Source organism: Hesperophylax consimilis, chromosome 3 (genome assembly GCF_061612785.1).
Source record: "Hesperophylax consimilis isolate HC1 chromosome 3, BYU_Hcon_1.0, whole genome shotgun sequence".
In the NCBI taxonomy this organism is placed as follows: Eukaryota; Metazoa; Arthropoda; class Insecta; order Trichoptera; family Limnephilidae; genus Hesperophylax; species Hesperophylax consimilis.
In genome coordinates, this window is record NC_142838.1 from 539887 (window position 1) to 561617 (window position 21731).

The 21731-nt window shown below is 32.7% G+C and overlaps 1 protein-coding gene across 2 annotated transcripts; it reads left to right on the plus strand.

Annotated features, from left to right (window-relative positions):
- The first annotated feature begins 623 nt into the window (after positions 1-623).
- On the plus strand, positions 624-19932 carry LOC149424798 (uncharacterized). Of its 2 annotated transcripts, none has more exons than XM_089650808.1 (9): positions 624-678; positions 5064-5128; positions 7001-7122; positions 13190-13327; positions 14468-14646; positions 15265-15721; positions 16537-16668; positions 16765-16934; positions 17028-19932. In XM_089650808.1, exons 2-9 carry the CDS (start codon positions 5088-5090, stop codon positions 17877-17879), a joined length of 2091 nt encoding a protein of 696 aa, XP_089506934.1. In that variant the 5' UTR covers positions 624-678; positions 5064-5087; the 3' UTR covers positions 17880-19932. The 2 variants fall into 2 exon arrangements, with proteins under 2 accessions (XP_089506934.1, XP_089506933.1); XM_089650807.1 differs by having other exon boundaries at positions 625-682.
- The last annotated feature ends 1799 nt before the right edge of the window (positions 19933-21731 follow it).

A 21731-nucleotide genomic window follows, 5' to 3' on the forward strand; every position in this document is an offset into this window, starting at 1 on the left:
TTTACACTTCCTGTATATTATACTTTAAACTTTATGCTGTATACATAATACCTTATTCTTTTTTACTTTGCTAGATTTAGACTATAATAAGATACGGTGTCGAATAAAAAGTAGTATTTTAATAGTAACAATGTGGTATACAGCAAAGAAGATATGACACTAGCAATCGAAAAAAACTTATAAAAAGTAAACTTTTTCAATTCTTTATTATAATTATATTTGCACCTTAAAAATAGACATAGTTTTCAGGTAAACTAGAATTCACAACCTTAAAACTTTACTCCAAACCATTAATAACCTGAGCGATGCCGGGTACAGGTCAGCTAGTTCTTGATAATTACATATAATTGGACCATCGTGAATCCATAAAAATATGAGAAATTGCGTGAACTGATATATAATATGCTGTGAACGTAGAACGTGTGAACTTTTTTACAATACATATAAGTTTGAAAATATAATTGAAATTATAAACAACAAGCCAGATGGTATTTCTTATGCCCGCTTGTGAGAACTGCTTGTGCCGCCCCTGCTTCCCTTTGATAACTCAGACATCTTATCGCCTGTTATCGACAAATTTGAGATATACAATCAAAATTGTATCGAACTTGACAGTTCAAACAAGTCATTCAGATGGAAAACATACTTTATTGAATCATCTTTTGCATATATCATACAGTACGTAAGTAATATTATTCTAATTTCAAAATATAAACAATTTTTGGCGATGTTATCCAAACATCCATTACTTAACATATTTTAGTTTAGTGGATAATTTGCTTCGTATCTTTAACACTTGTACTTATGAAGTAATAGTTTTACGTACCTATCTGCCTTTTACGCTATCATTTATTCATCGGGCAGATTGATACACATATATTATTGCATGAAATGAATAGACATGATAAAATAAATCAGAAGATAACATCGAGAAAAATGTAAATGAAAAATTTAAATCAACTAAAACTTACTCTCGTATTTGAAGAATATATTAACTTTAGATGCTCAATTTTAATGTGAATTTCTTTATTTCTTGATAAAAGTACCTACTGATCATAAAACGTCTTGTAATATTAGCAGGTTAAATATACTTGTGAAATAGCAATAATCTCTTGAGGGGCAAAGCTCTCAACTAGCAATCCGAAGGTCGCGGATTCGATTCCCGGGGGAAAATAGTGTTTGATTAATTTAATAATAATATATAGTGAATTTGCGGCACACTCCAAAGTGAAAGATATTTTCAGTATCGCCATGGCGTAAGACTATTGTTCAGAATTGATACGTTACTTGAAATTACTTTAGTCGTATTTGATGGCGAGATGTGAATAACCACGTCTCTTTACATCCCCACCTTCACTTTCCCCTCCCAACTATATTCATCACAACATACCCCAATTAGGGTTGCCATCGCCTCACTGGCTTCAGACGTTTGGGAGCAATTGTGACTCGTGTGAGGTATTCGTAAAAAAAAGATTATGGAATGTCTCAATCTTATTCTAATTTTCCAATATATTAGATCTATCAAAAAATTTATATATAAAGATGCAAAAGTCGGTCATTTTGAATACATGTAGGATAACAAAAGATTTTTTAAATATTTATGTTGAGGGATCAGTAGGACTTATAGGCCCTGTTAGAAGTTCTACCGAGCCGAACCCTCTGATATGAAAATATCTGGAGTCGGTGAATTATTTTCCCATTTGATCTCTGGTGAGTTGACGTGTTGTTCTTGTATTGTTTTGTATTTATTTTGCTTATATAATGCACTTACATAATGTTGATTGACTAGATGATCATTTGTGGAAAAGTGTGTGGAAGGGTTTAGTTTTTCCCATGGGGAAGATTTAACCTGGACAATAAAATCGGAAGTTTATTAATCTGAGAAAATATAAGAAAAAAATTTTTTGAGGAGGATGAGTTATTTTATTATTGTTATTGTTTTTTTTAAATTTAAGAAAAAGTTTTTTGAGGAGGGTGAGTTATTTTATTATTGATATTGTTATTTACATGTTAAGTTTTCCATTTTATTTTATTTTTTTTTTTTTTTTTTTTTTATAAATTTAATTTAGATTAAATTTGATAATATTATTAAGTTCTGCAAGTGTTTTAGTTTTTTATTATTGTGACAGCTGTTTCGGCTTACAAGGCCATTTTCAAACTGTGGTTAGTCCACATTGAGACGACGTTTTTATACTATTTCAAATGTAAATTTTGAAGGTGCATACATTGATTTATTACTGGTTATCAATGTATGCACCTTCAAAATTTACATTTGAAATAGTATAAAAACGTCGTCTCAATGTGGACTAACCACAGTTTGAAAATGGCCTTGTAAGCCGAAACAGCTGTCACAATAATAAAAAACTAAAACACTTGCAGAACTTAATAATATTATCAAATTTAATCTAAATTAAATTTATAAAAAAATTAAATGGAGTTCTACGAATTAAACACAAAAACAATAAATAAAAAAAAAATTAATTAAGTTTTCCAGTTTAAAATTTCTGTCTGTTTTTAAAGTAATATTTAATGTGATTATTATAATAAATAAAATTTATTTTATTATGTAAATTTTTTCTTTGTTTTTTTTTTATATATTTAGAAGACCATTATCTTATCTTTTTTATTATCTCCAAATTATTTTAAATAAACAAAGATAAGTTCTCATTACTCAGTATTTTGTCAAAAAAATGTCATCAAGATGACGCACGTCAGTATTTGTAAGTGTGTTACGTATACGCCAAGGACAAAGGGGGTATCAGTGAAAACACGGGGCTACAAAAATACGCAAACGTTTTATTGACTCGATGACTCATCTTCACCTTAAATGCATTTTCCAAAAATTTCCCTAACCCCCTCTGGGACTTATATAAAATCTTATTATTTAAGAAAGGACAAGGATGAAAATATATTAAGACAGTCGTCTGTCAATACAAAAATCTTAATTAATTTTTTAAATTTAACTAAGGAATTGGTAGACTTAATATTTTTTGGAAGAATATTAAACATTAGTGATGCCTGATATAAATAATTTCTTTGACCAAAAGAAGTTTTAGTATGTACAGCCACAAAATTCAATGTAGGGCTAATTCTAGTTGTCCGCATTTGTTGTGTTCTTTCAGCAAATTTAATATTGATAAAAAATCGACAAAGTATTTGAGTGATATATAGCTGTATTATACACATAACATTACATTCCTTATAAAGTAGGTTGGATGGATAACAGAAATTTTTTTTGTACATTACTCTAAGGATCAATTTTTGAGTAATATTTAGTGGTTCAACATTAGACTTAAGACATGATCCCCAGCATACTATGTTATAAGAAAGTCGAGATTGGACTAAGGCAAAATAGACAGTTTTTAATTTCTCTTTGTCCAATATGTGTCGCAGTTCTTTAAAAATAAATGTAAGTCTCCTGATATTCTTTGCTAACATATCGATATGGTCATTCCATCTTTAAAATTTATCAATCTTTACACCTAGATACATGATACAATCTACACTCTCCAAGGGGTGGCAATTACAATTTAGCAGACAATTATGTATAATTACATTATGAGTGTCAGAAGGCTGACTTTTTGATGATATACTAAGGACGGGTTGTTTCGGAGAATCTGAACAATTCATCAAATTTTAACGTTCATTTTCGGGTTCTGTGAAAGATTTAGTCAAGTTCTGTTTTTATATTATTGTAGGCTAGTTGCTTGACAAAACTGAAATAAAAACAGAACTTGAAAAAATCTTTCACAGAACTTGAAAATGAACGTTGAAATTTGATGAATTGTTCAGATTCTCCGAAACAACCCGTCCTTAATGTCACATATTTAGTTTGTGTTGTATTCAAAGTTAAGATGTTATTATTCAGCCAACTCTTTACTGCTCTTAATCCAATGTCACATTTGTTAAAAGCATCTCTCCAGATTTTACCCTCAAATATTAAAGCAGTATCGTCTGCGAAACTGACAGTGTTACCTGGAATATCTAAATTACACAAATCATTAATGTAGATTAAAAATAATATTGGTCCAAGCACACTACCTTGCGGAACCCCAAAAGAGATTGGTTTGCTATTGCTTAAATGATTATTTATCTCTACTTTTTGCGTTATATCACTTAGATAGGATGTGAACCAGCCTAGTGCTGTACTATGAATGCCAAGAGAAGTTAATTTTTTGAGGAGTAATCCATGGGACACCGTATCAAAAGCCTTTGATAGATCTAAGAACATTTTCATTCGGACATCGTTACAGTAGCCAACCCCAGAGCAGATGTGAATTTATTCAGAGTGAATTTTATTCAGATTATCATGATGGACGCTGTAACGCTGTTCGGACGTTAGAGGGAGGAAGCGCAACACATCATAGTAATCACAATACTATTTTTGGCAAAAAACACAAATCAAATCAGTGTCATTCTAAGTTTGATAAACACTGCTCTATATATTCGACATCGCATTTGGATTTTACAGGATCAGGATTATTTTTTTGTAAATTTTGACGCCACAAATTGTCGCTTTTTAGTTTTTAATTTAGCTTACCTTGTGAATCATGTTTATTTTATTTGTTGTATCTATCTACCTTTTCCAGTTATGAACAATCGTTACATAAGTATTATTTCTTGTATGTTTTATTCGCCTTTTTTCCTATTCATTAATATGAACATCTCATGTTCTTACTGCTACTGCTTACCATTACTGGTTTAAACGTACAGAGATTATAATTAATAAATTAATCATTGATTGATTGCTGATGATAACAAAGTAGAATTTTGTGGTAGAAAACAACCCCTGTTTTGTGTGACATTTGAATGATCCCCGTTATCCTGATTTTCGGCCCAACGGCGTGTAGTCAAATTTTATATTTGGTTGTTTGATCAACTCTCATCATCAACGGTTGATCGGTTGTCAGTCGTCATCATGACAAGTCTAAAAAAATACGTTTAACGGGGACCCTTCAAATTTCAAAATTGTGCTGATCGTCGATTTGTCAAGATATCAAAATGTGACGGTTGGTCAAAAGACTGCCCCTTAAATCCATTTGCAAAATACAATTTTATTTCAGCAATGACACTGGAAATGCAGAGAAATGTACGTCACTTTCACCATCATTTGGCTTCTTATTTATAGGTATGTTTATCATAAAAACATCATTACATTCAAAATACTTTATACAACTCTTGTTAGAAGACACTAAAAATACAACTCCTCTTTATTCCTCCGATCAATTCATTTTAAATTAGTCATTATGATCTTCTATTGCGACTCTTATTGTTAAAATATAGACGAATACTTAAAGATTTTATATTTTATTGAAAACAAACAGCAGTAGCTGCAGAAGACAGACGCGGAGAGTGGCTTTATTTTATACGATTTAGAGATTACAGAAAGAGTGACCCCATAATGTATGTACTTTGGTTTATTTGGATAGAATTCATTTTTAAAATATATTTTACATTTATTTTCGTTGCAATTTAAGGTATCTACTTCACAGAGAATGTTATTAAATTATGTTTAACACAATCTAAGCATTTTGATAAGAATTCGTCTGCAATTAAAAAATAATCACAAATGCGTGTGCCGCGTGGGTATTTTCAATTCAATTCCATTTAATTTATTTTTATTTATTTATTGCATCTCACTATACATAAAACACTTTTTTTTCACATAAAAATCAACCTCACTAGGACTAAGCCTGTGTCGAGGTTAACAATTTACATATGAGTGAAGCAAACATAAGAGTATCACAAACATAAAGTAATTTTACATTAAAACACAAAATATTTCAAAATCAAAGAAAAAATGAGTATTAGATGTGTTACCAGATGTGTAATTTGACAGTATATTGTAACAATATTTGAACCATAACTAATCATTATTCAAAAGAAATTTAATTTAATTATTTAAGAAATTTAATTTAATTTAATAATTCAGAACATTCACTAAGGTAAAGTTGTTTACGAGTTTATACAATAATATCTGCATACTGTTGACGTACACTTGAGGAATCAAATTTTGAAAAACACAATTGCAACAAGATAATTAATTATAAGATCGATTGTGCGATTTGTAAGAAATGTATTTCATGATTTATTTTCTGATTAGATTCAATTTTATTGATTTAATATATTATAATATTTAATGCATGAATGAAACCCACATTGTCGATGCAAATTCTTAATTCATGCATATGCAAAGTATAGTTGTTTGATATGACTACGAGTATATGTTTGTGAAGCCTTTTGTATTTCTTGTTTTTAATGCAGATATTTTAACTGCCTTGTTTATTATCTGATAGTGTTACATTTATACTGTCCCTTACTAAAGTTCTCACTTAGAGATTAATGATTTCCTTGCAATTTTATTTATATTTTTTTTCCGTTTGTCTTTTCTAGAACAATAAAAAATACTTCTGACAACAAACAGATAGTTCCGCTACTTAAGTCACCTGTAATTTGATAATATCGGTTATTTATGGGTTTGTACAGATTGGCGTCAATGGAAATTAATTTATTATATTTCATTAATACGACATTTTAACGTTTTGAATTTTTATAATTTCTAACACTTTATACTTCGTACTTCTAACTTAATACCTATGTTAGTGGCACATGTTTTTCCGTATGTTTTTTACCACCTACTTATATTATCATAAACACACCATATTTTCAGTAGACACTCAACAACTAACTGCTGATAGTAACTCGTATGATTCTAAGGGACCAAATTTCCTTTTTTCTGGTTGAAAAAATTCAGAAAACCGAACATTGAAGAAAATAATACGAATTTTCCTTCATTGATTTTTCATTCACTAATTATGAAGAAATTATTCAATTACCCTCTGGTTCAGGAAAATTATTAATATTTAGATTATGTTCATAATTTACACTGACTGTCCGAATACCTTCCTTAATAACTTTAACATCACATTTACATGTTATAGCTGATAATTTGATGTGATTTGTTTTCTTTACTGCAATAATCTATTGTATATTTCATTAGGGTCTTCAAAACTAAAAAAATGTCGGACTCCTGCGGGGATGTAAGCCGATTCTTGGTGCCACCCACTAAGCCCCCCATATCCTCAGGGATTGTCTACACATTCATCCATGAAAACTTCGAAGGTGTGTTCAAATATTTTTTTACAAACTGTTTATTTAAACCAAATTTAAGCACACTATTCAAACATAATGAAAGTACAGTAAGACAACTGGTTTTGGATGCTTTTCGGGCTACCCTGGTACTGCAGCTGCTCGAAGTGCGCGTTGCTGGATTTAGAACCCTGATAAATCTGATTAGATTAATTACGGCTGTGTTCGATATGTGTTGAATTGTTCCTTTCATTTTTTTATAAAATTATTATTATCTCATATTACACAGCGCGTATGTAATATTAAACTATGGAGAGTGGTCATTCATGAAAACTTGAAACACAAAAAATGTAGACATTTATTTTCATAGAGCGTGGAATACGGTGAATATACGTGTGTATTCTCTAGTTAGTGTCCCTGAGATCTGTAACGTTCATTTTGCAGCTTATATTCCGCATTTCTTTGATTTTGTAAAATGCTTTCTTATTATTTCATCGCTTATCTCACATGCCAACCGAATATTTATCATATCTATCGCCTGTTTAATATATATCATAATATTCATATCATAATAATCATATCTGGTTTCCAGAAATAATTCAGGTTGGAGGTTTGTCAGTATATTATCTATTTATGGTGTCCCTATGTCTGTATCCAGCTTTTTGTTTGAGATTTAAATGTTAAAATATTTTTTTGAGTTTTGAATGAGAATGGGATTTAGTTGTAGAGTTGCTGGTTGGAAATGTTTTTGCCCCTGAGATCTAGTGTTGCTAATATTCGTGTTATTTGTTATTTCTTGTGTTTTATATTTATGAATGTAAATGAGTATTGTTTTTGCATAGAATTGTTAAAGTGATGTGATGTTAAGTATATTGAAGATTTTGACAGTGCTAGGAATTACTGGGACTTTTAGAATAATTTTCATTGTGGCTTTTTGGGTTTTAATGAGTGTTTTTAGGATATTCTCATTTGCACTTACCCATCCGATTAAACCGTATTCTAAGAGCGATTGGCAAAGAACCATGTAGATCTTTACTAAGTTATCGAAGAAAGCAAACACTTTATGGCTTGGCATTTTATTTTTCAACGTAATAAATTTGGTTTTATTAGCATTAAGTGTAGGTGAGTGGTAGTCTAGCCTAGTCTAGGTAGGTATTTTTATTTTTATTTTTTTATTTTTATTTTATCTTATGATTTCTTAAATGTCTCAAAATGTCTCCCAATTTTTCCCATTTATTAGAAGAACTGTATCATCCGCAAAACTTATGATTTCGCCAAAGAGGAGTAATTCATAATCCTGTGCTTGTGGGTGGTGTCTTCCGGTATCCAGAATGTTGATGCTGATGTCCCCAATGATGAACAGTTCCTGATGTTTTGTTCTTGAAGTAGTATTGCGTCTAGTGGTCCAAGGAAAGGAAATAAATTTGTGGATGAAGGTGATCTGTAGAAAGAAAAGATGCATACATGTGTCTTGACTGAGTTTTATTTTCAAACAGTTTGCATCTTGTAGTTCAATTTCTTCTATTCTGCATTCCATGTTATCATTAGAGTGTACAATTACTCTTGTATTTGATGTTTGTGAAGTTTTGTATTGAAAGCTTTGTAGTTGTTGATAATATGTTTGTGTACGTATGACGAGGAATTTATGCAACATTCTGTAAGGATTAAAAGTCGAGTTTCCATTTTTTATTATTTATCAGCACATTAAAATCTTCTGTTTTTGTTAATACTTCGAATATTTTGATGAATTATATTTTGGATCGGTAATTCGTCCTGAAGTATATGGTGTAAAATATTGGTATTTGTGGTGATTATTAGATCAGGTTTCAGTTTGTCACGTGTTTTTGTCGTGAAAGGGGCTGTACTGGACACCTACGCCAGCAATATTGACTGTCTTCTTCTTCTTTCGTATGGTGGGGGATCACTATGTTAAGCAGTTAACATGTTGTATACTTTTTAATATCTACAAAATTAATAGTAATTAATTGGTAAGTTGTAATTTTGAATGTGTCCTCTGCGAGTCTGACAAGCTCATTCTAGTTACGGTATATTTCAATATTGTTTAATATGGTTTATTGTTCAATATCAGCCAAGTGAACTTCTACTCTAGCCAGTCTTCTTTCTTTCTCTGCAAGTTCCTCCTTGAGTTTATTTACTTGTTTAGGTATATCCATGATTTGTGACAGTTTATGAATGATGTCGTCGTATTTATCGTGTATGAAGTTATTGAATGTTTTTTTTTGATTTCTCGAAGCTCTGATTCAATTTTGTTAAACTTAACTGTTTTCATTTCCTTGAATTTGGAATTTATAAATTCTAGTCATCATTGGGATTTTTGTTAGACCTTGTTTCTATTATCTAAGTTGGCTTGGACATTGGATTTGTCCAAGAATAAATAAATTATTATAGTCTCGGTTTTAAGTTGGCACTTATATATTGCTGATTCACTGTGTAGTTAAATTAATCAGTTGGTTGTGTATAATTGATTTCACAGAGACACTAGACTGATTTAATGCATTAAATTATGTATATTAAATTTTAATTTATCATGATAGGCAATAACACCGGGTAAATTCAAAAACAGTATTTTTATGAGAAAACCACGGAGTTCATTTAATTGTGTATTTTAATACTTGCACTGAGAGTCCACTGTTGATGCAACTGCTTACGAGCCTCTAGAATATATATTTGTATGGATTCTGTATGTATTAGTACATAACCAATTAGAGTATAATTTCGTCGTTTGGTCACCTCACCATAAAATTCCTTATAAATATTTCAAAAGAATTCAACGGAAGCGTTTTCGATTTATTAATTTATAATATTTTCTTAAAACAATAAACCTTTTTATTGAATTCCTTAAAAATACATACACTTGAAGATCAAAGAAGGATAAGCGATATCTTTTTAAGAACTTTCGTAACCTTACTGATTCGGGAGGCGGATATGGGTTCCGTCGCCCCGGGAACCATTTATTGGCTAACCATCACTTCTGCCATCGGTCGCCCCGCCACTGCTACTGCGTGGCGGGACAGATTGGGAGAAACTGGTTGAGGGAGACCTTTTGACCTCTCCAGCCGGGCTCTCTCGGCCTACCACTCCTCATATATTTTTCCTTCCTTGATCTACCTCTTCTTCTTTTCCTTAAAAAACCTTCCACGCAGCATAACCAAAGATGACCCTGAGAGAAAATATTTTCCTCAGGGCCCCCTGAGCTGTAAAAAATAACCTAAAATGGTTGTACTAGTATAAATTACTACTTTGACCTTTTCTATTTCCATTTTGGTAAGTGCTAGTATTCGCCGCTTATTTATATAAATGTACATACAAAAACTGCAAAATATTTGGAGGATTGTTTTTAAATAGATTTATAAAATATTCAAAATCACTATATTTTTGGTGAATGCTGACCTTAAGGGTTGTGGGTGTGGTTGCGAATATGTTCTAAGCGTGTGAATGTCGTGGGTAAAAATGTGACTTACATTTAATTGATTACAAGTAGGTGGACATAATCATGTACAGAAAAGACGTTAAATGATAAATTTTCATTTATGATGTTATTTTGCTTCTTTTTAATTTGTAAATTCGGAACTCGACTCTTGTGAACTCTTAGCCAATTTAAGAGTATCTACTCGCCACACTTGGCATTATAATCTATTTGAATTTATAATAAAAAAATAATATATAAAACGCTAACCATTTTTATTACTATCCCAGGGATCGCTAGTTTAGGCCATATTTCAAGGAACCATCAAAATAAAAACGCTTTATGGAGATTACCATTTATTTGGCAAAAAAGTTATGCATATTATTTTGTAAATTATCTTTAATCTATTGCATGGAACAATTGCACGCTTGAAGTTACTGGCTCTGTTTTATTACGTTTGTTAGAGGTACCATATATTTAAAGCGCTTACTGCTGTGAACCGATGTGGGACGCTTGGGCTGCTTTTCTGGTCTTCATCGCATGGTTCAACCTTCCAAAGTTTAGGGTAAATCTGCATTTGGCCTAGCCACTATGTGTGGGTAATAACTGCACTGAAGTGTCGAGTTCTCCCAACTCAAATCCCCGTCTGCCACTCTGTGTGTTCTCCTTCCCTCCTGTTTCTCTCCCCCTCTTATTTCCCCCTCGTCCGTATTTTTTTATTTTTTTTGGTTTTAGGCATTTAACCCTGAAAAGAGTGCGTTAATGATACCTTTTATGGGCATGATTTTTGCGTTAGCGCTTAGGCCTCTACATAGTGGATCACCATATAAGGTAATCCTTCTGATTGCACGGAACCAAGGCATGTTTTACACTGTATATCGATGTGGTGGTGTGTCCTCTATGATATGGGCAACTCATAACATATTCACAAATAAATTATGAATCAAACGTGTCGGTTCCTTGCTTTCATAGTTTAGCAAAACGAATTTTCAAATGATTATTTTTCGGAATAACTTATTGAGTAAAACCTCAAATTATAATATTTTTAAATATTGAAGACAATATTAGTGATTCTTAAACGCAAATCTGAAACAGAAAAATCAGAAAAGGAAACGGTCACATCTGGGACTCGAACCCAGGACCCTTGTCTTTCCGGGACAATGCTCTACCAACTGCGCTAATGGGACCCTATCCTCATCGGTCACTTTTAACTGTATCATACTTCGAATAAGAACTACCAACGTTGTCTTCATTTTTTCACCGCACATTTTTATTGGCAACTATCTTTATGTATGATCGCAAGATTCGACCCGAACTAAATGCAATCCTAGACAGCGTCTTATAGATAAACCTATCTTATTGTTTTTATTTTTAATGTGCGAAAAACAAATAAAAAACAATAAGATAGGTTTATCTATAAGACGCTGTCTAGGATTGCATTTAGTTCGGGTCGAATCTTGCGATCATACATAAAGATAGTTGCCAATAAAAATGTGCGGTGAAAAAATGAAGACAACGTTGGTAGTTCTTATTCGAAGTATGATACAGTTAAAAGTGACCGATGAGGATAGGGTCCCATTAGCGCAGTTGGTAGAGCATTGTCCCGGAAAGACAAGGGTCCTGGGTTCGAGTCCCAGATGTGACCGTTTCCTTTTCTGATTTTTCTGTTTCAGATTTGCGTTTAAGAATCACTAATATTGTCTTCAATATTTAAAAATATTATAATTTGAGGTTTTACTCAATAAGTTATTCCGAAAAATAATAATTCATTTCTAGACTTGCAGAAAACGTCAATAGATGTCGCACATTAAAAATAAAAACAATAAGATAGGTTTATCTATAAGACGCTGTCTAGGATTGCATTTAGTTCGGGTCGAATCTTGCGATCATACATAAAGATAGTTGCCAATAAAAATGTTCGGTGAAAAAATGAAGACAACGTTGGTAGTTCTTATTCGAAGTATGATACAGTTAAAAGTGACCGATGAGGATAGGGTCCCATTAGCGCAGTTGGTAGAGCATTGTCCCGGAAAGACAAGGGTTCTGGGTTCGAGTCCCAGATGTGACCGTTTCCTTTTCTGATTTTTCTGTTTCAGATTTGCGTTTAAGAATCACTAATATTGTCTTCAATATTTAAAAATTTTCAAATGATTTCAACATTTTTAAGTTCTATATATTTTAAACACACGAACATTTCTGATTATTTCGGATTTTTTAATCAAATTGTAAACCAGTATAGTAATTATTGTATGCAACTAATGTGTATTACTAAAACTTGTACGAATAATTGTAGCCGATTAATGTGCAAAGTGTAAAACTCTGTGGGCGTATAATATAATAAACAAAATTAAAATTAAAGTAAGGGATGCAGTAGAAAAAGTGGCTAGAACCTTGCTGGGTGGTCCATCACAATTTCGCGAAACGAATTCAAATAACAAATTATTATATTCTGTAACGAATTATTTTAAAAAATAAAAGCTACGAACGGAAATTGAATTCGCAGGCTTCTGACTGCCAGTCAGCAGCGAGAATTTTTTGTATGGGTGTTTCAGGCTAATAAATATTGCTCATAATAATTTGTTATCCTTTGGGCTAAGCTTAAAACCTTGTCTATAAATATTCGTTTAACATTAAAATAAAATATAATAATAACAATACATTCTGTGTTTACAGGCGAATCTATCCTATCTCGGAAAGGAGCGGCCGAGGACTTCAAAAACATAGAAAAATGTTTCACTAGCCTCGGTTTAACAGTATTGTCTCCATACATTGATTATACAGCTTCGAAGGTTGTCAGTGTGCTACGGGAAGGTAAGTTCTATCACTCCCTCAAATAAGATATTATACGTGATTTCAGATTTTATAAGAGATCTCATTGTTGGTAATTATTGGGATTAATGTTTTTTTTTAAATTTTCTTTGTGTCTTACCCATTGTTCTTTCTTGAATTGTATCTAAAGTGAGATACCAATTTACTGATAAATTATTGATATGCGATATTTTCATCACAACTGTCAAAGGATTTGAAAATGTTAGTATCTTAACCAATCTTTAAATTACCAACATATGGTACAGCCGATTTTATCGATAAATCAATTTTTTGTTTACTATTTTATTTTTATTTTTATTGAATTCATTTTGGATTTTTTTTTTAAATTAAGTTCTGATATATGATTTGAATTTTTTAAAGCCAAAAGCATTATCCTAATTAATATTTGATAATTATTATCATCTGGCCTGACGGTGAACACTAACGCTATCTGAAACGTTGGCTTGAGAAAAAAGAAGCTCAACATTACCACAATAACCCAATAATCAATTACGTTAAGTTCTCATATATATTAAATTTTTAAACAATATACATAATATATGTCCTGGAACAAGTGGTACAAGAGTGAAATCGGTGAATTTATATCACCCAGAGAAACCAAACAACACTTTTATTTTTTTTATTACAATAAAGGTTAAAAATAACTCGTCGGAGACACGTCTACACTTCAACGCATTTTAAAAGACAATAAACAGTTGGTAGTCCCTGTAGCCACCGATTTTTTTCAAATTTGACCGAAAAATTACAATTTAGAACAGGCATTGGTTACTGTACACTGCACAGTACAGAAACCATCACGACGAATATCGGTACATACTCTCCAATCATGTCCTTAGTCTTACTTACAAAAATTGAATATAATATTATGGTATGTATACTTTTGCGAAACCTTTGCGAAACCGAAACGCGAACCGAGCCACCAATTACGGGAAAGGAACGACTCCAATCGGCGTTTCGCGCCATTTGCGGTTGCTTCGTCCCTTTCCCGTTAGTCAAGGTACAGTTAGTCAGTTTGGCTCGCGTATGTATACGTAGCATTATATGTTCTATAATTTTTCCTTCGAAATGACCATTTTGACGGTTTTTATAATAATGTTCATACCCCGTACATGTTAATTTCAGCATCTAAATCTAACTTCAATGACTACGAATGCCTCGTGGTGATCATCATCACGCACTACAAGGTGTACGATCGGATGATGACTAAGAAGGGTTATTATACGGAGAATGAAATCATTGACATTTTCAAAGGAGACAAGTGTAAGGGACTCGTCACAAAACCCAAAATCTTCCTGTTGCAGGTAAATATTATGAAGCAATATGTTGCTCATTCATTTAGTCGGGATACGAGATAGTTTTATTTATTAATCGGGAAACATTCGTTCTTGAGTTCAACAGCTCCGTTGTGGAGTGTCCGGTCTATGTGTTTCCTCCCTCCTACAACATGGGTCTCTTCCAGACCTCTAAAAGACCCTCCACACAGCATCCACAGAGAAATTATATTCCTCCGGGCCTCTTGTAGTGTAAAAATGTGTTTAATTCGTAGAACTTCAATTATATATATTTTTTAATTTAATGTGTATCAAATTTAATAATATCATTATTAAGCTCTGCAAGTATTTTAGTTTTTTTACTTATTTTTAAGTTGTAACTATACCACGTTGAGATGACTTATTTACATGATTCTATTACAATTTCATTAGACATCATATAAATTGTAATTGAAATAAATTAATTTTATCGCTCTCAATAATTTTGGTAGATTTTCAGAGTATTGTGCAAAATAGGGCAGACATCTCCCCAAGAGTGCAGGACACGCAGAGTGTTGAACTGAGATTTAGAATATTTTACAATGTGAATAAAAGTCAACCAACCAAAATTAATTTCCGATGGAATAACTCAGTGAATTTTTCTTCCAGTCATCAAGATGTAAGGAGTTAGAGACAGATTCCAAACCAAAAGCCATCACTGAAGCCGATGCATCTGGCGTTGTGCACTTCACACTTCCGACGGAGGCTGACATCCTGGCCCTGAGGAGCTGCTACGAGGGGGGCCCGTCGCACCAGCCCTCGGACTCCGGCTCCTGGGTCGTGCAGAAAGTCTGCGAGAGGCTGCAGAGCTTGACCGGGGACACGCTCTTGGAGGACGCTCTGGTTACCTTCTTGAGTGAAGTGGCACGCAATCGAGAGAAAACAAATATCCCATCACAAGTCAACTACAAATATTTACCTGAAGTTACCAGTACAATGACGCAGGAAGTCTACTTCAAAAATGCATCCTCTAAATCCAAAAACTTGTCGCCAGAATTGTACAAGAGTTACAATAAATTGGGAAAGTGTTTCATTTTCAACTATTTTTACGTTAAATCTGGAAGAGGTGAATCTAATATAATACATAACTTTTTTCTTTTAAATTTGTAAAAAAAAAGTTTGCGGTCGATATGTGCATTTTTTTCCTAGCCGTAAAACTTAAGTTTTTTTGTGTTAAATCTAATTTTAGTTTTTCCAATTATTTTCGTTTAGTTTTACTGTGACAACTGTTTCAGCATGCTAAACTATTTTTAGTTAAATATACTAACCTTAAAATTATAAAATTAGGTTAAGAGTTAAGTATAAAAAAAGTATGTAAAAGTAAATGCGACCACTAAATTTAAAAATTTGACATTTTGATGTGCCCACCGTTTTTTACGGATATTTTTTTGTGTTAATTTGAAGTTACCTGTTAGATAAGTATGTTCTGCATGGTGACCCGAATATATCATTAAAATGACAACTCAACACACCTACAAAAAGTTTTATGAAGTCATGAAAAGTGATAAAACAAAAACTAGGTTAAATAGGTCACATATGTACCTATTAAACTTAGTTTTTGTTTCATCGCCTTTAATGACTCTATAACACTTTTTAAAGGTGTGTTGAATTTTGATGAAGGTTCCTCTTATCTCCAACTGACCTCCAATTCTCCCAAACTAAAATACTTAATCCGGTTTACGCGCACCCCTTATTGGGTTCTAGTAGTGCAACAAGTTTCCACGAGATATTAGTATGCAGTAGCGCCTCTAATTGTAGCTCTATGGTCCTAGTGAGGTTAATTATTATGCGAAAAATTCGGTTTTGTGTTCTATGAGAAACAGTAAATATATATCGCCCCACGATTTTAACCATATTTTTTCAAAGCTTTTCTTTTTCCAGAATTCCTGGAGCCAAGAAATGGAACAGATATAGATGCAGACTGTTTAAAATCATGCTTCGAAAATCTTGGATTTGAGGTTATACAAAAGGATGATTTAAAAAAACAAGATGTTTTAACAACTCTTTCGTCTGGTAAATAATATTTAATTCTAAATATTTTCTTGAAGTAAATTTATTTTTAAATACAACGGAAGAAATGAAATACAGTATTTTGTTGCTTTATTTTAGCCAAAGACTTTTCCGATGACACCTGTGTTGCTGTGGTGGTGCTCACCCACGGCGTAGAGGGAAATCTCGGCTCCTTTGATATTCCCTTCAGTGAAGAAGATTTGTACAATCAGCTATCAGATACAAATCAGCCTGGTCTTATCGGAAAACCAAAGTTCTTCTTCCTACAGGTTAAATTTATGTTAACAATTATGTAAATAATAGCTATTTTATGTTTATAGAACAACTTATTATACAGAACAACTAATTCTTACTATTTGTAGGTTTGCCGAGGAGATAAAATCACCGGTTCTGTCCAGGTTGACAAAAATCTACAAGAAATAGCAGAGGTTGGTGATTTCATTAAAGGACAAACAAATGTTACAACAGATAAGGACATTACCACCGATGCTTTGCACATTCAGTTAGATGGTTCTGTTCTGAGCACAACCGTCGGTGAAAGAGACAACATCGGTATTGATACTAAATCAGATAAACACTTCCAAGCACATATCAATGAGGTAAAAGCAGCTATGCCTGCGGATGCAGAAAACTTCGTAGTGTTAGCTGAAAGTGAAGAAAGTGCTACGACAACCTCTGACAGCATAACAGGAGGACGCGTGGAAACAGACGCCGCCCCTACCGTTGCAATGGATGCAGGGAAAGCCATTCCACAAGAAAACGTCGTAGTGTTAGCTGGAAGTGGAGAAAGTGCTACGACAACCTCGGACAGCGTAACAGCAGGACGCGTGGAGACAGACGCCGCCCCTACCGTTGCAACGAATGCCGGGAAAGCCATTCCACAAGAAGAAATTAAGACAATGGTGAAATCCTTGGATGAAGATGATATTTTAGTGTTTCATAGTACATACGCTGGGACCCCTTCACATCGGAATACCGCATCGGGTTCTTGGTTTATACAAAACCTTTGTAAGGTTCTTCAAAGTAAAACTGAACCATTTTCTTTTGTGCACGCCTTTTCTGAGGTTCAAAACAAAGTTGCCATCAATGAAGCTGAAAATATAGAAAACCAACTTCACAAACAAATGCCCGTCATAAGCAGCACATTAACCAAGTCCCTGATAGTTATCCCCAAACCTATACAAAATATACTTCCTAATCCTACGAATAACTAGCACGAATATGCTGATACCTGACTCGCCTGACCACGTAACCCCGAGATGAAGACGGCAATCGTCCAAAAGGCACTGAATCGACGACTTCGCAAGGAAGCACACCACTACCAATGGCTATCGATAATTACATTTTTTATATAATGCTAACGTGTGATATCTCATAAATTATTGTATTTAAAAACAATGCTCTTTTGACAAGCAGGATATCCATAAATCTATGCAGATTCGATTCCCACAACATAAATAATATTGTATTACTATATGTATATGTTGGTGGTGGGTGCAATCTGTAAGTTTTGCAGTCTTGATTGTTTAGGTACAAGAAGATTATAACTATGGTGTTACTGTTATTTTTCTGAAACATTGATAAATAAATAAGTTAGAAGATGTTGGTAAATTTTCCAAAATTTGATATGATAGTAGTAATTTGTTCAACTTTAACAGAAATATTCCAAAAATAAACAGCAGATTGATAAAAACGGTAAAATAATACATAAAATATAGTTACCTCTTTTATATAATATAATCACATTACCAGTATTTTTATTTATAGTATAATTAGATAAACTTAAGGTCATTTTTTACTACGACTTTTAACTAGGATTTTAACTTTTTAACAATTTTTAAATGATAGTGCAGAGTCCCCATAAACAGATTCCAACTCATTTTTGATTTGCATAGGCGTATTGCCTTTCAAAAACAAATATTTAATAACAGCTCGATACTCAATTTTTTCCATTTTCACAAAAATACACACATCGACTCACTCAAACGACTGTCAACTAAAAACTGAAAAATAAGTTAAGTTATAAGTTAGCAATAAAAATGTCCGAAATTTTCGTGAGTAACTGTCAAAAGATGCACAACTACATTCACTAGCTTTTGTTGACGAGTACCTCCATCTTTGCGTTGAGGTCAGAAACTTTTCAGACCACCCTCGTATATAATTTTGATTAAATATTTTACAAGAATAATAATTTTCAATATACAATTTTATAAAATGTTATTGTTCCACAATGGAAGCTGGTGTTTGTGGTTAGGAAAGGAGTACCATGAAATATATATATATGAAAGAATGATTGCTTATAGCGACAACCAAAGTATGTTAACTCGGTCACCGGTCAGTTCAATTCCTCAGCTGGCTAAGTCCTCCATCACAACACGAGCAACATTTTACGCTAACTGTAGTGGTAGTAGAAGATTTTCAAACATCGTCAGGTTCTTCGTAACGTTTTTCTCTTAACAATAAAATAAATAATTAATCAGAATTTATTTTGTGATTAAAATTTCCAGTGTTATTTGTAATCGTATATTGTTACATTTTGTATTATACCGATTCTTATTTTTAAGTACTTAAAATTTTAGGATAGTCATCAGCTTCATTATTAATAACACTTAACTGTATAGCAATAAACTTACACTTATTTCCGTATTCTACCTTATGCAGTATCTATGTACCTTTTAAACTGTAATGGCACTACTCCCCAATTCGAACACGAGAACTGATTTCTGTATGCAGGGTAGTTTTGTTAGCTACTAGCAACTGTCCAGAAATAAATAAACAAAATGAAAACAATCAAAAATTCTCCTGGCATTATATTAAAAATTACCATTAAATTTGAGATTTTTTGGCTTTAATATCGAGCCATACATAAAACTAACCTCCCCACATCCGGGAATAAAAAAAACATACATATATATTATAAATCTGAGATGTTTTTGCTTTAATATTCAACCAAAAATAATTTGATAATGACAAATAAGCTAAACCCATTGTCACTTACATACATGAACTGCCAATTTACTCTGTAAAAGCCCGATAGGGCGTTAATGAATAATAAATAAATAATAATTACATTTGTCTTGTATGAAAAACTTTTTATTTAAATTAATGATAATGAAACAGTTTACCAATGGTTCCTTTTTCAGGATGCGAAGTTAAATAATAATTATTATATAATACTATACATAACTAAGTATTGCTACATAATACATAAAGTAAACTTTGTATCCTGATGAAGGAGCCATTGCGTTGGTTCTAAAACACGTTGATATTTATATGAATTATTGTTAAAAGAATTGGTGAAAACTAAGTGTTTAATTATTATTTTATTAAAAATCTTACTTTTAATATTGAATTTAGTTTCATTTTATACTTTACAAGTTGGCTGGTATAGATACCGCCCCCCGGGAATCATTTATTGGTTAACCAACACCCCTGCCATTGTGGTTCGCTATGAAGGGGTGACCGAGTTTATGGAGTGAGGTTTGCCTAGGTTTTGGCGGCAATGCATTTGCCCACATACTGCGTAGCGGGTCGGATCGGGAGACAATAGCTGTGGGAGACCTTTTGACTTCTCCAACTGGATCTCTCTCGACCCATTGCCTTGCACTTGCATTCGTACGTCCGTCACTCCTGGACACATTAAACCCCAGATTTGCCTACCCTACCTTCCTCTCCTTCCTTTCCCTAGAAAGACCCTCCACACAGCATCCCCAAGATGACATTGATGACGGATTTTTTCCCTCAGGGCCTCCTGTGAGGAGCTAATGTAAAAAAATACCTGCCTACTGTAAATAATAAATAATTGATAAAAGATGTGCCACAAAGATGTGGTAGGATTTTACGACAAATATTATGACGATGTATGAATGTGAATGGTAAAGTAATCTAACGAATAACGTGTAAGTAGACTTGTAAAGGTGTTTATTGGGGAACGGACTGATGATCAGAGAGGACCGACATGGATATAATTTATTGACAGAGTTCCTAAACAATGAGTTTACTTTTTTATTTTTTATTAATACCCCAAACTAGGCAAATGCTCGTATTATGATGGTAACATAAATAAGAAAATATAAAAAGAAAACGTAAGAAAATATAAAAACATATAAAAACAATTATACAATGTTGTACATATATCGTTACACAAATGTTAAAACAAAAATAATAAATATATATACGATAATATGGATAAGTCAGAATGAATTCTATTAATGGTCTTTCTTCAGTCAGACAATAATTTCTTTCAGAAAGCTTTCCGATTTCATTCTGCCACATTCTATGAGCCATACGGTAATTTGCTTTTGAAGAGGGCCTGTTTTAACCATTATACACCTTAGGAGCCAGGAATACATGGAAACGTTGTCCAAACGATGTGTTCATTTTTGGTACTATCATCCTTTGTTCTGATCTTAGTGTTGTTGTGTAACTATAATCTACAAGACTATGAAGCTTGGGATTGTTCGTATAGTACATTATGTGTGCATGTACATAAATCTATCTTACGTCTAGTAATTTTGTTTCCTTAAATAAGGATGTCGATGGATACATATAAGGTTTTTTATCCATCACTCTTATTACAGCTTTTGTGCCTTGGCTAACGGATCTAGTATAGTCTTGGCTGCACCGCCCCAGCTTAGAATGCCATACCTGATAATTGAATGGCACAAAGCAAAGTACACAATTTTAATGGTTTTCTTATCAAAAATGTTGCGTATATCTTTCAAGAATATATCTTTATATTATTATATCTTATATCTTTCAGTTAACCTTATATAGTGACACGGAGAGCACACTCAATTTTACGCTTAACACAATTTAATATTTTACAGTATTTTTAAACAGTGAAACTAACAAGTTAACGAGTCATTGAGAGACTGCAAGTTTAAGGAAGTCGGAGAGCAATCCTGCTGGTTCCTAAATTCATAACTGAGTGAGCATTGTCAATATAATTAAAAGTCAAAACATTAAGTATTATTGTCACCCAAACTACTACCGCGCGGCTGGGTCCCAAGTATCTACTTCAAATCACTCCACCTTAAATACAGGCTGACCCATCCTCCATTTTT